This window comes from Apostichopus japonicus, chromosome 11 (genome assembly GCF_037975245.1).
Source record: "Apostichopus japonicus isolate 1M-3 chromosome 11, ASM3797524v1, whole genome shotgun sequence".
NCBI classification, from domain to species: domain Eukaryota; kingdom Metazoa; phylum Echinodermata; class Holothuroidea; order Aspidochirotida; family Stichopodidae; genus Apostichopus; species Apostichopus japonicus.
Window position 1 is genome coordinate 22,758,129 of NC_092571.1, and position 20,970 is coordinate 22,779,098.

Sequence of the window (20,970 nt, forward strand, 5' to 3'; positions counted from 1 at the left end):
AGCAATTGTGTGCGTTCAACTCACCCATCCCTATCCCCTCCCCCTCCCCCACACTCAACAGTTCTAAAACAATACACACCACATTCCCATCCAGCTAAATCCAGTCCTGGTGAACAATTCTATACACATACATACAACGAGACAATACCTTTAAATATCGAAAATGACGTAATCGTTCTAATCCGGTTAAATAGTATACGCAAACCTTTATGTAAGGTATTATTATATCAAGCATGATAACATCACTTCATCAAACATTTCCAGCTATTGTCAATTTGCTAAGCAAAGTTTGTAGTAAGTAAATGTATAATTAGCTATGACTTCTAATCAAGAAGTCGTGGAGATGTCTCACCCACGATTTAGTTGAGGATCTGCTAAAGAAGTCGGATTTGTTTGTTAATATTTAACTCATTAGCCCCCCCAAAAATAAAACATCAAAAACAGTAGAAGACAACGCATTATTCATCGTTTGCATTTCGGTTAGGTGTACACTGTCTTATAATCACTACGCCCTTTTGTATCTTTGAGGAAAATATTCATGTTCAGGTTAAAAAAGAAAGACAAAGAAACAGACATTCAACATGAAATTGTCCATATTTTGTGCTGCCGTTATATTTCTGGGGTTGCCCTGGAAACCTGTGAACGGTCAGATCGACTTTAACGAAGCCAACGCAGCGATTGTTGCACATGAGAAAGGAAACCAGATACGAAATGCAATTGATAAGAAATCGTTTAAGATAAATGCAATAAGAGATTTATCCAGCTCTCAGTTTGCAAGAAATATGACCGAACTTCAATTTATTCAAGCATTTTTGGAAAAGAAAGATGTGATTTCAACCAAATTGGAGGGACAGTCGTACGTGAAATGTTTAGCGGATGTGAGTCGGTATTACAACGATTTGCTGCAGGTTTCGTCCCTTCCCTATGCGTTGCAGAGTAAGTACTTTAAACGACAATATTTTTACCACCCAAAAATATTTTGGGAAGTTTAAATTTTGGAAAGTATTTGTTTTTGTCATTAGATCATGTGATTTAATTGCGTCAATTGTTTGTTCTATTTTTGCGTACGGTACCATTTTTGGAACTTACCCTGAATGTATATAGGTTCAAATAACTATAGGCTAGACAGCTTATATTTACTTTGTACGTTAGGATGGAATATCACTACCAGTGTTGTATGTGAAGCGATCCATACCATTATGTTTTATGGTAGAAATACTTATGATGAACAAGTGACACGATACCTCTTCGTCAATATGTGATGACATAGTATCAGTAGGAGCTGAATTTTCCTACTTTTCACATTTCACGTTTCTTGAATTAATTGTGAAATACCGATGGTATAGTTCAATGCAAGTAACAACATTTGCAATTAACAACTCTAGTAACTGACTACGGAAATAACAAATTAGGGGTGAGCGGGAATCACTCGTGGGGCTGTGAGGTAAGTTTGGAAATGCCTTTAAACTGTTAGGGGAGTTCCTTATCATAAACTTCTCTCTCACCCACCAATAACAGTAGGACTTCATCTCGTTGAAGTATGACGCGACTGTAGCCAGGCCGGGTGCAACGGACCGCGAGGACAGTCATGACCAACCCCCGAAAAATCCAAAATCCGACATACGGGATCAGTAAAGCAGAAGATCACGTGATAGAATGTATTGTCCGATATTCACGAACATTCCCATACAGCCTACTTTTCTCTCTAATTTCTTTCCGTTGTCGTCATGAAGTGAGGTCCTCATTTGGGAGGTTCGATGGCTTGGTGAGCCCTTCCTTCACTTGGAAACTAGAGTACTTGGGAGTCTACGAGTTATGCGATAGTGTAACTAGAGACCATGCTGATGTACCCTTCGATACGATCTACTGCACAGAGCATTTCCCATTTGACGGCGGCATAGTGAGTAGAAAATCATTTTGAGTTTGAGTTGATTTATACACACAATATGAAATAGTAGTACAATGGTATATAAACAACGATACACATGAGATGGAGGAGGACTGAAGAAGCGAGAGTTTTATAAGCAAGCTCTCTCTCTCTGTTTCTGTTTTAAAAAGGCCGTGGCTATTCTTACGACTAGTAACAATTATTTATAAATTATTCTTACAACATCGGCGAATTCAAGCGCAGTAAAGTAAATAAAGCAACTGCGCATGTAGTAGGGGTAACCCTAACCCTAAACCAAACTCTAAACACTAGCCCTAACCCTAACCTTAACCCTAACCGGAAATTATTGTTACTCCTAGTTGTAAAAATAGTACTCCTAGTTGTAAAAATAGCCACGTTAAAGCAACTGCGCATGCGTATTTATAAATGATTCTTACAACTAGTTGTAAGAATAGCCACTTTGTTTTAAAAAATATAAGTAGAAAAGTAGAACAAAATGAGACAAAACAGGAAGAGACAAGAAAACACCGAAAAAAGGTTAAAAAACAAAATAAAACAAACCTGTTAGCAAACTGCGTATCCACTAAAGAGCCTGTGTAAGAGAATGTGTAAAAGTAAGAGGGCATGACGTTTCGATCCTAGCAGGATCTTCTTCAGAGGCTCAATGACAAGTTACAGTAACAGAATGGATCAACACACGCACATAATACAGACAGGTTAATAAACCTGTCTGTATTCTCTGTGTTTTTATTCCGACCTGTGGTTTGTTATGGTTGGTAATCATACCGTACCAAAATTATAGTCTATGAAAGGGACTGTATACCACGGTACTTTTTAAGAAAAAGTCACCCAGGAAAGAACCTGGGCACGAAAACCAAACTACCAAACGACTGATCCGCTCTCAGCCCCAGTCCCCTTGCATCGGGACTGTGACTGTGTGATCATCGTCAGGTGTGTATCACCATTCCCTAAAAGAACAGATACTACACATGATCTTAGCCAAAAGGCCGAGAAGCGACTGTATACCACGGTAAGGTACATGGACCCAAAAGATTAACGATTGGTAGGTTATAGTGTATAAATAGTCCTACTGAAGTGTCCTGTTTGGTATGAATCTTGGATGTTGAAGAAAAAAGATATATATTTAAAAAGGGTGTAAAAATCTGTTGGATTGAAGATGATTTAAGGCATTTTACAAATTCTGTATAGTGTATTAGGGAATATTCACATGAGTAGAGCTGTCAGTGAGCAATTGACTACGAATGGTGGCATAAAAGTCGAAAATGTACAACTTTCAACTTTGTTTTTCTCGAAGATATTTTCCGTTGGGATCTAAATAAACCTCGCCCATAATATGAATATTTAAAAGCTATACGAACGTCATTGGCCAATACGTAATACAACAACATGCTTGATTTGTGTAGATTGTCTATGGCAATTGTACCAGGGAGCTGTTAGTCAAGCTCGCTGGTTGTACCAAGTTACCAACTCGACGGTGTGAATCTATTTTTAGCAACGGCTCATAACTAAACCTGCATCTCTGATTGGTTGAATTCAAACTGGTGGGTTGGGGGAACTGTATGCGGTTAATATTAAATGTTTAAATTGTCGGAAGACACTTTTCTCGTTATCTGCAAATGTCCTTAATTACTCGCAAATTAACGCTTTTGGCAGGGAAAAAACTTGGCTAATATCTTAGTTTGCTGTTTTGTGATTGATATATGTAAAAAACTCGATGGACTCGTTAAAAAAGTGGGAAACGGGGACAAAACGCAAAATGCTGCTTTAAGAAGATTGATTGGGTATTGCTGCCTATGCTAAACGATTTTCCTCATCTCTTCAGCTCAAAACCCAAAACGGTGGTCATGGTGGGTAAAATTGCAGTTGCCAGGATCATATATACATGACAATACAATAATTGTTTGCTTTAAGTCGTAAAACTCCATCTCATGTAAAACTTGGAGTATATACAAACTCCAACTCATTTCAATATGCTTTTATTAGTCCTCATATCATCCGACATTACCTGATTTTCGCTTGAACATTTCTATCTCATAGTACGTCAAAAGGGGAACGTGTTATCCAGCTACTTGCTCCAACGATGAACTGAACGTAATCTTTAACTCTAGTAAGTGTTATTTAAGTTAACTTAGCTAACAATACGTTAACATTAATTCCAGTAAGTGTTATGCAATATGGTGTTACGTTACGGTGTTCGTTAGCCGAGCTCCCGCTAACACTAACATAACTTTTAACTAAGTAGGTGTTATAATGTACCGTATCTATGATGGTGTTTTTACGTTATCAGAATAACTCGGGGATATTTGTAATTTTCCTTGGGACTTGCTTTTAAATTTAACCGACGGACGAATCTTGCAGTTTTTTAAACATCTAATTTGTGGTTGCCAATAGTTGTGCGCAAATGGCTATTGGCGGCCTATAATTTAGCAACATCTTTAAAGTTCTCTGAAGTGATGGGCTAAATGACTCCAAAATGCATGTTGCCACATATCTCGCAGTGATTCGCCATGTACCTTTAACAACGCCTTGTAATGAACATAAATACAAGCTACGGAGTATTGGGAGTTTCGGGGAGGGGGTGACTCAATTCATTCAAGTTCAATGATAACGCATTACAGTTTTAATTCAGCAAAAAAAAACATCATAAAAAAAACATCGGGGTTTTCCAACACCTTCTTGTCTTTCTCTCTTCGTTCCTACAGTTTTTTCGGAGCTCGGTCTCGATGCCCTGTATGGAACGTATTTCACCTGTGTTAGAGATATACCATGGACCTGGGACGCAATATTTGTAGTGTAAGAGCTTAAATTGGAAGCTATACTTATACCTGCCTTAGAATTTTATAAAGGAAGGGTGTGGCCCTGGGGCTCGATAAAGCCAACATCCATGCAGGGGGCACAGTGGCGGAGCATACAGTCAGGGGCGGATGCCCCCCCCCCCCTGACGGACTCAAATGGACTGCTGGCGCCCTTTTCAGCTTTTTATCAATTTTTACTTATTCGCGAATATTGACTTTTTTTATTGAGCTCTCATCTACCTATTGACATTTGTCACATTTTGTTGGTGTAATTTTCTGACAAAATGCTCTAACGGCGGTCTTTAATTTATCAGCTTTTTATTCTCCGTTTATCTGCAAATTAGCAAGGCCTGGAAAGGGTCATTTCCAGCGATTTACAGTAGGGAGTATCTTTACTCAAAAAATTTCTGTACGCACAGCGCCAACCTGCGGTGGCGCTCCGCTTAGTGTCGAAAGCGCCCCTTCAGACCATTCTCGCCCCCCCCTGACCAATACCCCTAGCTCCTCCACTGAGGGTGCACACCCCCACCCTTCAAAAAACAACTTCAAATTGTGCGTATTCTGAAGCATATTTAGAGTATAAACTTGTGTCTTTAATTAGCTTTAAATACCAGATTGTGCTATTATGTACCGTTGACATGGGCGTCAGCAGGTTTCAGAAAGTGGGGGGGACACTATACTATCTAAGCGGAGCGCCACCATTGGTTGGCGCGTAGCGTACCAGAAAATTTTGGGTACATAAGACCCCCTAGATCGCAGGAGACGGCCTTCCTGAGTCGTTTTTAGTTACATCAGAACCAGATCTGTGAGGAGAAATTTTGTCTCACAAAACTAAATTCCGACAGAAAGTACTGGTAGAAAGATGCCGTTCTGACACCAAGGGAAACGAATTACACAGCGTCCATCTCAAACGAAATATTTTCGGTAGTTTGGTATCATATAATACCCTGCATACAGGCAGAATACTGTCTGTAGGGCCTAAAATATATGATATTACCTTCCTGGTGGGGTCTTCGACTTGTTTTCAAGTTGAAATGCGTCGTTTTCTCTGATTCACAGTGTAGGGCAAGGGGAATTCCATTTCTGGCGAGAAGGGGTGCTTCCACAAAACACTCTAAAACATCGTTCAAACATCGCACAAACTTTTATCAGAGGTCTCGGACGAAGCGGGGAGGGTGAATATCGGAGGAAGGGGGATAAAGGGCCAAGCACTGTTCTAATTTCCAGTGCAATTTATTGATAATGATTCTTAAGTTAGATTCTACTTGAATCAGCTCAGCAATTGTGATAGAAAATCGCGCATATGCATGTGATTTTTTTAATAACTGCTCTGAAAAGTGGGGGGGACAAATGATATGATATCCCCTCCACTTTTGAAAGTGGGGGGGACATGTCCCCCCCGTCCCCCACCTGTTGACGCCCATGACCGTTGAATGACGTTTGAGGTGGAAAAGTGGTTTGTATCCACACCTACCCCCTCCCTGCTGTCCTTCCATTACCCTATGCCTGTTCACTGTCTCTGCAGTGTTCTGTTTACTCTCGTTTCAATATAGTTACTATTCTGTTAATTACTCTATATACGAGATGCTCTGTTCACTCATTGCTTTGCAGACTATACCCATCTGGTAACTATGGAAACATTAAAGTGACGTCAACATTTTGAAAACATTTTCTGCCATTTTCTGCCATTTACTGTTATTCATTATTTTAGCTTGAATTTGCTGATATGATGAACTTTTCAATGCGAGCCTAATTAATCTTTTTTTTTTGTTGTAGCAAAATATTGATTTCACGAGTTTTATTTCAGTTAAATTTTTTAAATGTTGCTGCAATTGTTTAGTTGATGACATTTGATCAATCATAATTTTGTAGTCATTGCAGCAAAATGTTTAACGATTAGATTAAAGGAAGTTATCATTTTGATGCAAATTGTTAACAAATTGACTGAACTTAAATAATCATATTTGTTGACTGCTAACTATCTTTACACAAGTTTATAGCAAGATCATAACAATTTTAAGGACGGGCACAATACCCGTGTTCGGTAATCTGTGAAGTGTATACGTCCACATGGTGCTGGTACAAAATGACGGCACCACCCCTCCCCCCACCCCTAGTCCCATCCTGTCCCTGTTTGGCTACAGACCTGCTGAAGACATCTACACTTCGCTCCTTTTTTTCCTCATGCGTTCTGTTTCTGTTATGTTCACTTCGCTGCGTGTTGGCGTCATATCCTGTACTATACCCTTTACCGTTGTGTATTTATCTTCTATATTATGTTTGTTACATATTTGTTTTCTTATCCTTGCACAGTTGTTTACTCGGATTCTTTGCGATACTAATTTTGATCGGTACTATCTATGACGTAACTCACCGACCACCAAGAGCTCTGCCCACAGACAAACAAATTAATGAGAAAGAAGAAGTAGAATATCAGAATGACAAGACCGAAGCCCTAGAGATGGAGGAGGAGGGTACGAGGGGCACATCTGACCATCACGATGGACCCATGAAACACCAATCACAACAACAGTTGTACATGTCTCCGGAGGAAGAGGCCGACCTTGAAAAGGAACAAGGTCAAGCTGCAGCCGCCCTCGGTACGAACAGTAGACGTGACAAAGTTGGATTTAAAGGTATGATAAGATAGTTAAATAGAAATGAAATCATCTAATGTCGCCAGATTTATTTATATCATTTTAATCTATCCTGTAGCCACGCGTGTATCCAGGGAATATATACGTGGATGTGTAGGCACGTCCACCTCCTCTCTCAACCTCACACTTAAACAAGAAAAAAAATATCAAAAGTAGTTTTTAAAATTTAAACATACTCTTGCATTTACATATCATGTATAGATTAAAAATACCGTATATATGGCTCAGAATGCGTGCGCCATTTGATAAACTTTCAATAATTTTCCTTGAGGAGGACCCCAGTCCGCCTTCACGGGAATCCACTTCGACTGACCACAGGATCATGTCCTCCCCCCCCCCCCACTTAGAATAAAACAAATCCCAAGTCCGCCTCTGGTAACAATTAACCATGGGAGGGGGTGGGGGGGGGGTATGAATGAAACAAAACAAAATGTTTTCTTGTTTTAGTTTTATAAGCATGAACGAATAGAACAGGAAATTCACCCTCACCATCTATACCATCTCAGTGTATTGCGCTTTTCTCTTTTGCTCAATTTCAGATCGACTGGACGTACTTTTACGGTCCTGTTCCGTGGTGCACAACTGTGGCAAGATTTTAAGTGCCAAGACAAGTTCTTCCAGTTTATCAGCTCTGAACGGGATTAGAGTTTTAAGCATGTTTTGGGTCATCTGGGGTCATTCCAACCAATTCCTTTTAATCCAGAGGCTAGGTAAGAACGTAATCTAACACAATCCAGAAATTTACAAAGGGGAGAGAGGGGGAGGGGAAGGGGGAGGGGAGGTGACAAGGAACATAGAGCATGAGATTCCAATCGATAATATAACCTGACGTTCATTGTGGGAGCAATGTTGTCATGAAATAAGTGTCTTTGTCTAGGAACGTCTAGAACGTTAGGCCCCTTTTGAAATCTTCCCTTTTCCTGAATTTTATATTTAATAAATAAACGCATTATTCTTAAAACCACTAGTTGGGACTGTGCCCCAGACGCCCTCTCGTCAGGCATGTCTGTCTAATCTGTAGCTCAGCTCAACCATTTGGTATACTGGACAGAGCCCCACCCCCCCCTCTACTAGACCCCATCTCCCCCACCATGATCGTTTGGCACCTCTTATTCACACCTTGAACAAATGGTTTCTCATTTTATAGATAATTTGAAGTATGTGGTAGACGTTATTGCGCCAAAATTCTGGTACAACTCAACACAGTCGGGAACGTATTCAGTGGATTCCTTTTTTGTGTTAAGGTAATTTGTTAACTCCTCGTTTAAAATTTATAAAGGAATTGGTACCGGTGAGGTGGTGGGGTGAGGATGAGGAGTTCAATAGCTTTCAAGATTTCCGAAAAGGGGGAGGGGGGGCGGGGCTGAAAAGGGAGCTTCGTTAGACTAAAACTCTTGTCTTTTAAATGATATGGGAAGTTTCGAGTTAAGGACAACACTATATGATGTTCATACCATGGGTCCGTGGCAGCTCCCTGATTACACTGCTCATTTTAATAAGGTCCGTAGCCAGGGCGGACTTCTGTTCCCCCATCTCTGTCACCACCACGTGTACAATAACTTCACAAGTTACAGAGCAAAGGTACGATGCCCCACCTTAAATTGTTGGTGCGTCTCATAAAATTCTTTGTGCCCCTTAGTTCAAACGTCTCGTGAAAAAAACTTCCGAACCTGAAATTTGAAAATTTTGAAACGGCAGGGGTCACCCTCGTTAGTATGTAAAACTGTTATAGGCCTTAGTATAATATTTGCACTGATGTAATATGCCAGATTAATGAAGTATATACCTCCAACACGTTCTTCCAATGTCTCGTGACGTCACTTGTTCTCCTTTTCATGATCTCAATGTGTCGTAATCGTCTCATAGATATATATATATATGTATATATATTATATTAGTTTTTGCATTATCTTTTGTCTTACTTTAACTTTTTTCTTTCATAAACAGCGCAAGGGAAAATCATGGATTATAAGCTCAGAAGAAGTTGTGACTTTAATTCCTCCTGTTCCGCATTCTAACCCCCTACCACACCTCACCCAACCCCCGCTAGAAATGTTCTGTGTTGGATTGAATGGTTAAATCAGAGACGTCCTATCCCATTTTAAAGGGGAGAGATAAGAAGAGGAGGAAGGGGGGGGGGGTGGCTGTCACAACACCTAAAAAACGGTTATGAACGCTGTTCACAGCGGCACTGGCACTGAAGACGTTTTTGAATGATTATAGCCGGTTTTTATTACTTCATTCGTGTCCTTTTTTTTTCTGTATACAAACATATATGTAGCGGTTCCGCTATGCTTAAATTAGTACAAGTCTCGATGAAATGATTCCATAGTTATATAGATCAAGTGTAAAATAAAGCTTTTAAGGAGAGGCCTTTCGTCTCATTTCTTTTCCATATATATGCTTTTACTCACAGCGGTCTTTTGGTGACGTATTTGACCTTGAAGGAACTTCGTGCTAGGAATGGGAGGTTAAATTGGTTCATGTATTATTTTCATCGTTTCTGGCGTCTTACTCCTACCTATATGATAGTACTGGGTATATGGACGTCTCTCGCAGTCCATATTGGTACGGGATCCGACATGGAGGAGTATTATGCTGCTGATTCAGCTTTCTGTACCGACTACTGGTGGACTAATTTACTCTACATCAATAACCTCGTACCCTACAATTGGGTATTGGGAGGGGTAAGTCTTACACACAATGACCCGTTTTGTGGATCCACCTCTTAGTAACCCTAGACCCTTAATATAGAGGTGTTGCAGTGACGTCATATTTTGGGACTTCGCTTGAATCATACTCAGTGACTGGAGGGAAAGAGGGCCTCTCTATATCGTTACGTTCAATGGGCTAATTTTCTTTATTTTGCTCGTTTTTCTTCATTTGCGAAAAAAAAATCAAATTATATATATTTTTTTTATTTTTTTTTTATTTTTTGTAGAAAACCATTATGGCAAGGTTTACTCAAAATATTCACCAGTCATTTAGAAATCATCGTTTGAATTTAGGGCTTCATAGTAAGTCAGTGTGAGAAGAAGCGATTTTTCACTCCAGCAAAATTGATCACGTGGTGTGAAAACCAGTGAATGACGTCATGTTCAAGACCTCTATACATCGTGAATATCATCATGTGAGGGTCTTAAGTTAAAAGGGATAGCCTACTCCAGAGATAGATTTACATTTGACAGATGGAAACCGAACAACAGACACTTGGAACCCTGGTTCAATCCCCATCTACCGTTTTATACAACATAACATATAATATAAGTACTCTTGAAGAGATATAGCGTTTTGTACAGGCTTAATTTTGTACGGAGTTGTGTATGTGACATATAATACATGTTGGTTTAATCATCATTGGGTGTGCTACTGTAGAACAATTGTCGTTCTTGTAACATGAGATTCTAATATGAATTAGACATATTTCAAACGAGCAAAATGTGTCAGCTGCATACGCCCTTTCCATTATATTAATTATTATATGTTTCTTTTTACTCTATGCTCTTACAGTGTATGGGGTGGTCCTGGTACCTTGCTAATGATATGCAGTTCTACGTCATCAGTCCATTGTTTATACTCCTTTTGTTTCAGTAAGTAGCACTTGTATATTTCTGCAAGCATTCGGCATGTGAACTATATGATATATACATATATAAATATATCTCAAAAATTTAGCATTATTCACGTTACCAAAATTTATCAAAATTTTTTTTCAAGATTTTCTGACACTTTTAAGTTATCATAGATATTGAAAAGGGACAAATATATAAGCCCAATAACAGAATTTATTATGAAGGGGAAATCTTTTGTATAGGTACCACGTTAGCGATTATTAGTTGAAGTTTAGGCATGACTGACCCTTTTCCTTATTGATTTGTATAATAGTTTAGTTATTTGAGGGCAATGTTTAGGATCGCTAAAGTACTTTTAAGATAACATATAGATTGATGAGTTACCATCAATCAAGGCGACAGCCGGTTGCGTCATCTGTTTGGAATTAGTGACTTATATTATCTAAGTGAAGCTGTCATCAAAGGAAGCTCTTGGTGGATCTATCGGTGTATATTTATATAATAATAATAATTATTATTATTTTATTTATCTATGTTACATTTCTGGTTGTATCGCGCGTCTAGTTTACTTATAGAATTGTCTGATTGAACATACCATACGTTAAGTGTCAAAGGTTAAAGTTAAAATTCAGAACTCATGGTTAGTTTAACAACGTACTTGTAATTGATATACAGAACAAATACAAGAAAATACATATTTTTTGTTTATTTTCTATTCACAGTCGAAAGTCCAAAAATTTAGGTTTAACTACCATTGGATTTTTGTGCGCCGCTTCATGCATAATAACGGCAACGCTTACTGGTTACTACGGGTTACCGGTCGGCAAAACAATTCAGTAAGTCCATTGAGAAGCAAAGTCACATATACTGAGTTTTACATAGTATAGCTAATAGCTATATAAATATATATATCAAAGTCTGTTCAAAATATCTCTTTCGAGATCCGGCTTTAGGAATCACAAATGCTTTCGAGTTGGATAGAATCATGTTTGATCTCTAGAGTAAGGCAAATATGTCACCAAAACAGAACTAGTATTGTTCGATACAGGTGGCAAACGCCTACAGTGGAATTACGACCTTCCTCACCGGTTTCGAACATCTGGACATACAATCAACGTCCATCGCTTAGTGGTTAGGGTGTCCGCATATAAAGCGGGAGGCCCGGGGTTCGAATCCCGGTGGGAGGCTGGAAGTTTATTCACTGTTCTGGATTTTCCAACTCACTACAATTTCGATTATATATATATAGATAGGCTATATATATATATCCCTACGTCTGAAACAGCACCGCATTGGGGCAGGAATAATGAGCATTCTCCATTCTCCCCCCCCTCCCCGACTCACAAATGAAATGTTTGAAAAATATGACACATAGCTATATCGTTTGCCTATACTATCGGTAAGTAAATGAAAAACTGTGCAGAATAAATGGGCCTAGACAAGCATGGGCAAAAACTGGAATCAGTTACTTATATAATCAACCTTACATTTACTATAACAGAAGGAGCTGGCAAGGAGTTTACCATTTCCATGTTAGTACAACAAAGGAAAGAGCACAGACCTGATAATAATAGTTAAGAAATAAAAGAATAAGAATTACGTCTATTTTCTCTCAAGGTTTCACCGTTCTGGATACTTAGTACAGACAGTATTATGTTTCAAAACATACACTATTGTAAAACAAAAATATGGTTATAAATAAAGTACGGTCTAATCTCTATCCAACCTTAGCCACGATCCCGTCTCAGAAAGAAAAGAGTTGTTAAGTTTACTGGCCAGTTTCACTGCAGAACTGCAAATATTACATAATGTATACACGTACTACATAACATTATTTGACTTTGAAACTGAACCCTTCACCTTGAATATTCCTTGTTATATTAATTTTTTTGCCAAGGTTTTACTTGCGGGTGAGCTTTTTACGAATCATTGAAATTTACCTTTATGGTCTACCGACAAAACATCTACGTTGCAATATAGAATATATTTCTTCAAATTATCAACTTTGTTGAAGTTATATTATTTATCCCAATATTCAACTAGACAACTAGTTTTATTTATCAGTTTTTATCATTTGCCTTCTTCTCCGCAGGCCGTACAACAACCGTACTGAAGCTCTTGAGCCTTATGGAAGTAGTACCGATATCACATACGGAAAGCCCTGGTGTAGGATCCAGTCTTATCTGGTCGGAGCCTTCGTTGGATATGTACTTTATAAACATATGTACTTTCAGAAGATCAAGATGTATTGGGTAAGAAAGGGTAGATCAGAGGTGGGGACGGGAGGTTGGGGCCTAGAACCCCTCCCCCCCCCCATCTTCTGATTGTTCTCTTTCTCTCCCCCCCTTCTTTTATCTATTTTTTCGAGGTGATATAACACCTTTTTTGGTAGCAAAAGAACATACTATTGTGTGGTAAGGGGCGGGGAGGAGGAAAGGACATGAGTCCAAATGGGGTACAATTTGAGTGTTAAGCATGGGCCTGTCTCCCCCCCCCCCTCTATCTTCTGATTATTACCTCGCCCCTCCTATATTCTATTTATGTTTTCGTGGTAAAATAAAACCTTTTGGTAGTAAAAGAACATACTTTTGTGTGGTAAGGGGAAGGGGAGGGGAGGGGAGGGGAGGGGGGGGAAACATGAGTCCATCTGGGGTGCAATGTGAGTGTTAAGCATTGCTCATACAGTCTCATCTAGGTCTACCCGTTATTTCGTGTTACAGGTGACTAACGTTGTGGGATGGGTCCTGGCAATCGGTATTATGATTGCTATGATCTTTGGCTTACATGGTACATCACTAACTGATCCATTACCACAGTGGTTTGCAGCGGTCTTTGCTGGAACGTCTCGTTTCTTATTTTCGATGGGTGTTGGCTGGGTGGCGTTCGCTTGTTCTATCGGTTATGGAGGTAGGCGACAGACAAGTACTTTATATATATATATATATATATATATATATATATATATATATATATATTATTTGAAAATTGCTTCCAAAACCAGAAAACTGCAAAAAGAACTCCCCAAGAACGAGTTCGAAAGAAAGCTTGACTCCATCTCCAAAATTTGCTTGAACCTCTCACATACCCTAGCTTCAAGACAATGTCACAAATTGAAGAGGGATAATGTCACGCAAAGAGTTAAGTCTTCTGGTGAAACCCAACTTGAAACCTCAAAAAGAACCAGGTCTCGCAGATTCCGTCGGAAAGAGATACAGACCGCATGCAACACCACCAAAAGTGCAGTTGTTACCATTGATTGCCAACTCTCGGCAGGAGAAACAAACCTACTCTCCAAAGGTCTAAATTTTTGCCCTAAACCACGGCAAGTAAACGCTCAGAAACTTTCTCTTGACCTAAATCTGTTCTATCGACGCTTACGTCTCCGTGAATTTTTTGCCGACGAAAATGGCAATAACACCACGCAAGAAACCAACGACTTGAATTCCAATTTTAAGCCAAAAAGCTCGTGGAATCCACCCAAGGCCCATTGTGCGCCTCTTGAATCATTTATTTCGGCCATTGAAGAGGATGTCAAAACACACACCTCCGCCCCAGACTTCCGTGACAACCTCAACAAAACTGAGAGACAGGCCATTCATGAACTGCGGAAGCGCGATGACATTGTCATCAAGCCAGCCGACAAGGGTTCTGCAATTGTCGCTATGGGCAAACAATTCTACAGAGAGGAAGCCAACAGACTACTCGGCAACCCTCAACACTACAAACTCCTGGATTCTGATCCAACTCAAGAAATCACACAAAACGTGAAAAGAGTCATCCAAAAGATAGTCTCTAACGGTTCCATTGACCGCAAGTTAGGCCAAAACCTCCTGGAAAACGACCCAAAACCTGGTCGCTTTTATTTTCTGCCTAAAATTCACAAAGAAGGCAATCCCGGGAGGCCCATAATATCGGGTAATGGCACAGCGACTGAAAAAATTTCCAAATTCGTGGATCTCCTCATCCAACCTCTCGTTTCGGCCCTACCGTCCTATGTGCAGGACACTACGGATTTCATCCGGAAAATTGGGGAAATAAAAAATCTTCCCTTATCTTCTCTGCTAGTTACCTTGGATGTGTCTTCGTTATACACAAATATCCCTAACGAAGAGGGCATTTCGGCCTGCACAAAAGCATTCAAACCGATACGTGGCAAAACCCCCACGAAGAAAGAATTGGCCGAATTAATGCAACTTATCTTGACCAACAATAATCTGGTATTTGGCAACAAACACTACCTCCAAATTCATGGCACCGCAATGGGTACCAAAATGGCACCGTCTTTTGCCAACATCTTTATGGGAAACCTCGAGAAAGAATTTTTATCTCGACAAAACTTGAAACCACACACGTGGTTACGTTACATTGACGATATCTTTATGATATGGACCCATGGTGAGGCTAATCTAAAACTCTTCATTGATGACATAAACTCGTTTCATCACACTATCAAATTCACTGCTGATTTTTCTGGACATGGCGTTCACTTTCTGGACACCACCGTGACCCTACAAAATGGTTCACTCAAAACAGACTTGTTCAATAAACCTACGAACAAGCACAACTACCTCTTACCAAGCAGTTGCCATCCACGTCACTGTACCAGAAATATTCCGTACAGTCAAGCGTTGCGCATTCGACGCATATGCTCCTCTGAAGTCGATTTTGATTCACGCACTAAAGAACTGTCACAACACCTCCTAAACAGACAGTATTTTCGGGGTACTATTGAAAATGCCATCAAAAAGGCTAAAAGCAAACCCCGTACCGAAACATTGACGTACAAAACTCGTCAAACCAGTTCCAAAAGGGTACCATTGGTTACTGAATTCCACCCTGGTCTCCCACCACTGGCTAATATCATTCAGAAGAATTTTCACCTACTTCAAGGCACCGAACGCCTGAAATCAGTATTCCCAGAATTACCTGTCATCGCTTTTAAAAGACCCAGCAACCTACGGGATATCTTAGTTCGGGCATCCTTTCGGGATGACACCCCATTAGGGGAAAGCAAAACAGAAACTACAGGATCATCGCCCTGTACACAAAATTGCAAAACGTGCTTACTTGTCGATTCGACCGGGGCCTTTCAGAGCAACCAAACCAAACGTACGTTCCAAATTCGGCACAAAATTAACTGCCTATCCAAAAATGTCATTTACCTCATCTACTGCAATATTTGTAACTTACAATACATTGGAGAGTCAAAAAACACTCTTAGAATGAGAATGACACAACATAGATCGGCGATCAAAACAAAAAAGATCTACCAACCTGTTGCAAATCACTTCAATCTCCAAAATCATTCAATTGAGAATTTGCGTGTTATTGCCATTGACCAGAACGATTCTTGGACAGATAAATCTAGGAAAGCGAAAGAAAATTTCTGGGAACTAAACCTAAAGACCACGGCACCATTCGGTTTAAACATCAGAAACGATTTGCCGTCCCAGATAAACCAAAACAATTCCTTTACAATTACGACGGAATCGGATTAAAATAATCCGACGCGGATTAAAATAATCCGAATTTCTAAAACTTCTGCTCTATTCAGCAGAAATCAGTAAGTCGCTTTGCCTTTACAACCATGCCGACATCTTCTCTATAAAACAGTTTCAATTCCTGCTACTCCTTGTCACTTTCGGTGATCATGCACTGAAGAAGAGCTAGTTTTGCTCGAAAGCTCTGCAAAAACCAAACATTGGCTGTTTTACTTCCAATCACTTACCTAATTCAATTATTGTATCTCACTCGAGATCCAGCCTTTCTCTAAATGCAGCATAGTTGTTTAACAGTTTTTCCGTTATTCCTATATATATTATTTGATATATATATATATATATATATATTGTTTGATTTATATATATATATATATATATATATATATGTATATCTATCTATCTATATATATATATATATATATATATATATATATATATATATAAATCAAATATAATGGTCGCATTTAAGTTGTCTATAAACGGCGGGCTATATAAATATCGGTGCAAGCCGGGGTTTCTCATGGGAGGAGCATACACTATGACAGCATTCAATCTGTAACACTATTTTGTCGTAGCAGTACTGTAGGCTATAGGCATTGGTTTTATTTATGTCACGGGCAAAGTATTGAGTTTAACACTAGTGTTATCAAACAGAACACACACATATTGGGGTAGGCAGTCACAAAGTTGGAAAGTGGGGGGGGGGGCGGTAAAAGTACGGAGTGATTGAGATATTCCACCACGCGATGAAGTGAATTTATAAAACTGTTCATGCATTGGTAGTTTTGAAAATCCTGTCAGAAAAAACTTTGCGTAATTGTAAATTACACGTTGATACACAACGGCTGGAACCCCCTCCCCCTCCACCACCCCTCTTAATCTCTTTAACAGACCCAACCATCTTTTAACGAACGACAAATATCCATGTATTCCAGAATTCATTAATTCAAGAGGTATTTGTATTGCCTCCCAATCTGTACATACATTTTTTTCTTCTGATAATTCAGGTTATATCAACAGTTTCCTTGCATGGAACTTCTGGACACCCTTGGCTCGACTGACCTACTGTGCCTACCTCCTACATCCAGCAATCATCTTTCAATTCCTCAGAACCAAGAAAACAACATTTCATTGGACGTTACCTGAAATCGTAAGTCTGTTTATAGCCCGGCCGAGTACAACAGTATGATTACGAGTACAACAGTATGATTACGAGTACAACTTTAAAAATACATAGTACCAGAACGAGTACAATTGTATGTGTATGTGTACAATAACATGATTAGGCTACGAGTATAACATGAACATGAGTATAAATACAACAGAAATGAGTACAAAATACAACAGTATGCTTACGAGTACAAATTTAAGAATACAAAGTACCAGAACGATAGGCTACAGTACAATAGTATGTGTATATATGTGAACACTAACATGAGTAGGCTACGAGTACAACAGCATGATTACGAGTACAACTTTGGGAATACATAGTACCAGAACGAGTACAATTGTATGTGCATGTGTACAATAACATGAGTAGGCTACGAGTACAACAACATGAGTATAAATACAACAGAAATGAGTACAAAATACAACAGTATGATTACGAGTACAACTTTAATTTAAGAATACAAAGTACCAGAACGAGTACATTGTATGCGTATGTGTAAAATAATATCAGTAGGCTTACGAGTACAACAACCTGAGTATGAATACAACAGAATGAGTATAAATACAACAGTATGGACCATCCTCTTGATGTTTGATACCAGAAAAAAGATTGAAATATACAGATGGGTGTAATATTGAAATTGACGAGTTACAATAATGACTAATTCATAGGGAGATTTGATAATGAAGTTGATAATAAACTGCCGATCCGAAGAGCTATACCGTAAGTTGTGGTTTAACTCTGCAGTAAGATCAATCACCCATTCATCCCGCTGTATCCTCTCTCAACCCGTTATTCTGTCGTTCACAATTACTTATAAGTTCGGTTTCTACTCCTCCTCCCCCCCCCCCCTCCCCTAGCCAAATCTATCATGTGTTCCACATTTAAACTCACTTAACTTTTCAAATCAAGTCAAATGTGCATGAAACAAGCACATATATACACACGCACCATGCATGGCATCACAATAATTGTGATAGGCAGTGTTGTTCACTATACGTTTTCTTTTGCCTTTGCAGACGTATTTCTTCCTAGCCAATGTGGTGGCATCATATGTATTAGCTTTGTGCCTGTCTGTACTGGTAGAAGGGCCAACGATGGGCCTAGAGAGGGCGGTATTTCGACCAAGAAAAAGAGAACTTGTTATCAGCGCAGACCAGAAGAAAACTATAAAATAGTCATCTATAATCAAGATTTTAGATTTATTTTACGAAATTTATAATATTCTATCTCCACTGCATCCTTAACAATAATTTTTCACCAGATAACGTTTATGTAATATTAAATCAAATGTATAAGAAGGGAACTGAATACAATTTTCGACTTTTAGAGAATGAACTTCATAATGACCAATGAAGCTTTGACTACTCAAGCAGACACGACTATACTTAAATTAGTATTGAATGGTATACAAATAATGAATGGTTATGAGAAAAATAAAGTGCAAATATTTCATGAGTTGAAAGATGGAAAGTTCCATTCAACGAGGCGCAGCCGAGTTGAATGGAACAAATTACATGGAAACCATTCATTATTTGTTTTATACAAGACCTTCAAAATTGGATATTTGTATTAGTATGATAGATGGGTAAAATACATTCATGCAACATATTTTTTTGAACAGACAGGTTTCTCTGCTCTCTTACCATTGAAAAAAGTGCTACCAAAAAAGTATAACCCATGGTTCTATTTCATAGAGTGGAATAGAGCGGATTTTGCATGCAACCAACGAGCAATTGACCAATCAAATGACCAGAATACAATTAGGTGTTAATATATGATATTCGCCCTATATAACCGAAGGAGTGAATATATCATCAAATTACCAAATAATTGAGTCAAATTAAGTAGGCCTATTATCGATAATTGACAGTCCTGATTAATTTCATTAAAAAGTTTTAGAAAACTCTATATTTTCTGTTTTTATTTTCACTTTTACTTATTTTCTCATACAAAGGATTGCTCAGGTGATTCTAATGCAGTGTCCAATGTTGGAATAACAATGTTATCGAAGCCATGAGTTTTCCATCGTACACGCGCACGTACACGCAAACATACATATATTAGTTACGGCACCATCTTGCACATGTATGTAGGTGATCTCAAAATGAACACCAATGTCTCCCACCCCACACCCTCCCCCACCCGTCCAATCCCATGTGGACATCATAATCATGGTACTGTAGCTGAATTCAATATTCCGTTTTTAACAGAGGAAACTACAACCAGTGGCGTCGCCAAGGGGGGGGGGCAGGGGGGCACGTGCCCCCCTGGAAAACCTAGTGCCCCCCGAGTGCCCCCCATCTGAGATTTGGGTTGGTAAAAAAATATATATATATATTTTGTTATATTCAACTCCCATCATCTGAGTTGGTTTTTCATAAGGACAAAGAAGCACAGTAATTCGTATTTTCTTCAAATGAGCTGCGAAAAAATGAAAAAGTTTATCCTTGAACGTCGGGTATCGAAGTCGTAACCCGCGCCATCACAACATGTGTCGATATTTACATTGAATGTGTCAGTACTCACCCATACCAGCGGATATACACGCCCGCTTCGCGAGCTACATGACTGTGAGAAGGGAGGGTACTGCAATATGTTGCCTTGGTCTGAGGTTGACAGGTTAGGAGCTGACAAATGTGAGAATGTGAGGGTCCGCAGGCACCATACTTGCCTATATTTGTGGACCCATATATTAACCCTGTTGTGTAGGGGGTGCAGAGGTCATTTGAGGTCAGATGCTTGTAGGAACAAATGGCGAATGTTCACACCTGCATACTGAGCTATACTTGATGTGTGATCAAACTTTGGATTGCATGGTGAGATCCATGATAGGAGCCAATAACGATGCTGGAACCTGTTACATCTTAATAGATAATGGGCGAAAACGAGAAGGACAAGAAAGGAGTCGGGGGTCATGCACACATTAATTCAACAAATGTTGGTTCTATTGATAGGGTTAGGCATAATATCGACAGCATGTGGTTCATATCCTCTGCAAAATTCTGCGCCTTGTTAAAATCATTACCTCAAAAATAGCAATTTCTGGAGATATCTTCAGATCGAATTTAGCATCAAATGTGGCAGCATTTTGCATCTATAGCCCATCCTCCGTATGCGAAAATTTTCCAAAGGGGAGGGGGGCAGTGGCGACGGAACCGGGGGGGGGGCTTGGGGGGCTCAGCCCCCAATGAAAAAGTTGAGGGGGCAAATGCATGATAAGCCCCCCCCCCCCAATATTTACCAAGGCTCCGAAGCGTGCATCTGCCCATTTTTCAATGCATACTTGTCGATCTGTCCGATGCACACGTATACTATATAGGTGTAATAATTTTAGTAAATGCTGGGGGGAACCTCGGCCCGTC

At 39.3% G+C, this 20,970-nt stretch overlaps 1 protein-coding gene and 1 pseudogene across 1 annotated transcript; one reads left to right on the forward strand and one right to left on the reverse strand.

The window, feature by feature from the left end:
• Window positions 1-388: 388 nt before the first annotated feature.
• LOC139976035 (O-acyltransferase like protein-like) lies at window positions 389-19,516 on the forward strand. Its single transcript, XM_071984429.1, has 14 exons — window positions 389-936; window positions 1,734-1,900; window positions 3,947-4,016; window positions 4,612-4,702; window positions 7,018-7,340; window positions 7,901-8,071; window positions 8,509-8,605; window positions 9,778-10,048; window positions 10,872-10,951; window positions 11,656-11,769; window positions 13,026-13,185; window positions 13,654-13,840; window positions 17,442-17,584; window positions 18,625-19,516. The coding sequence occupies exons 1-14, from the start codon at window positions 582-584 to the stop codon at window positions 18,781-18,783; spliced, it is 2,388 nt and encodes a 795-aa protein (XP_071840530.1). The 5' UTR covers window positions 389-581; the 3' UTR covers window positions 18,784-19,516.
• On the reverse strand, window positions 2,682-2,907 carry LOC139976562 (U2 spliceosomal RNA; annotated as a pseudogene).
• Window positions 19,517-20,970: the final 1,454 nt, after the last annotated feature.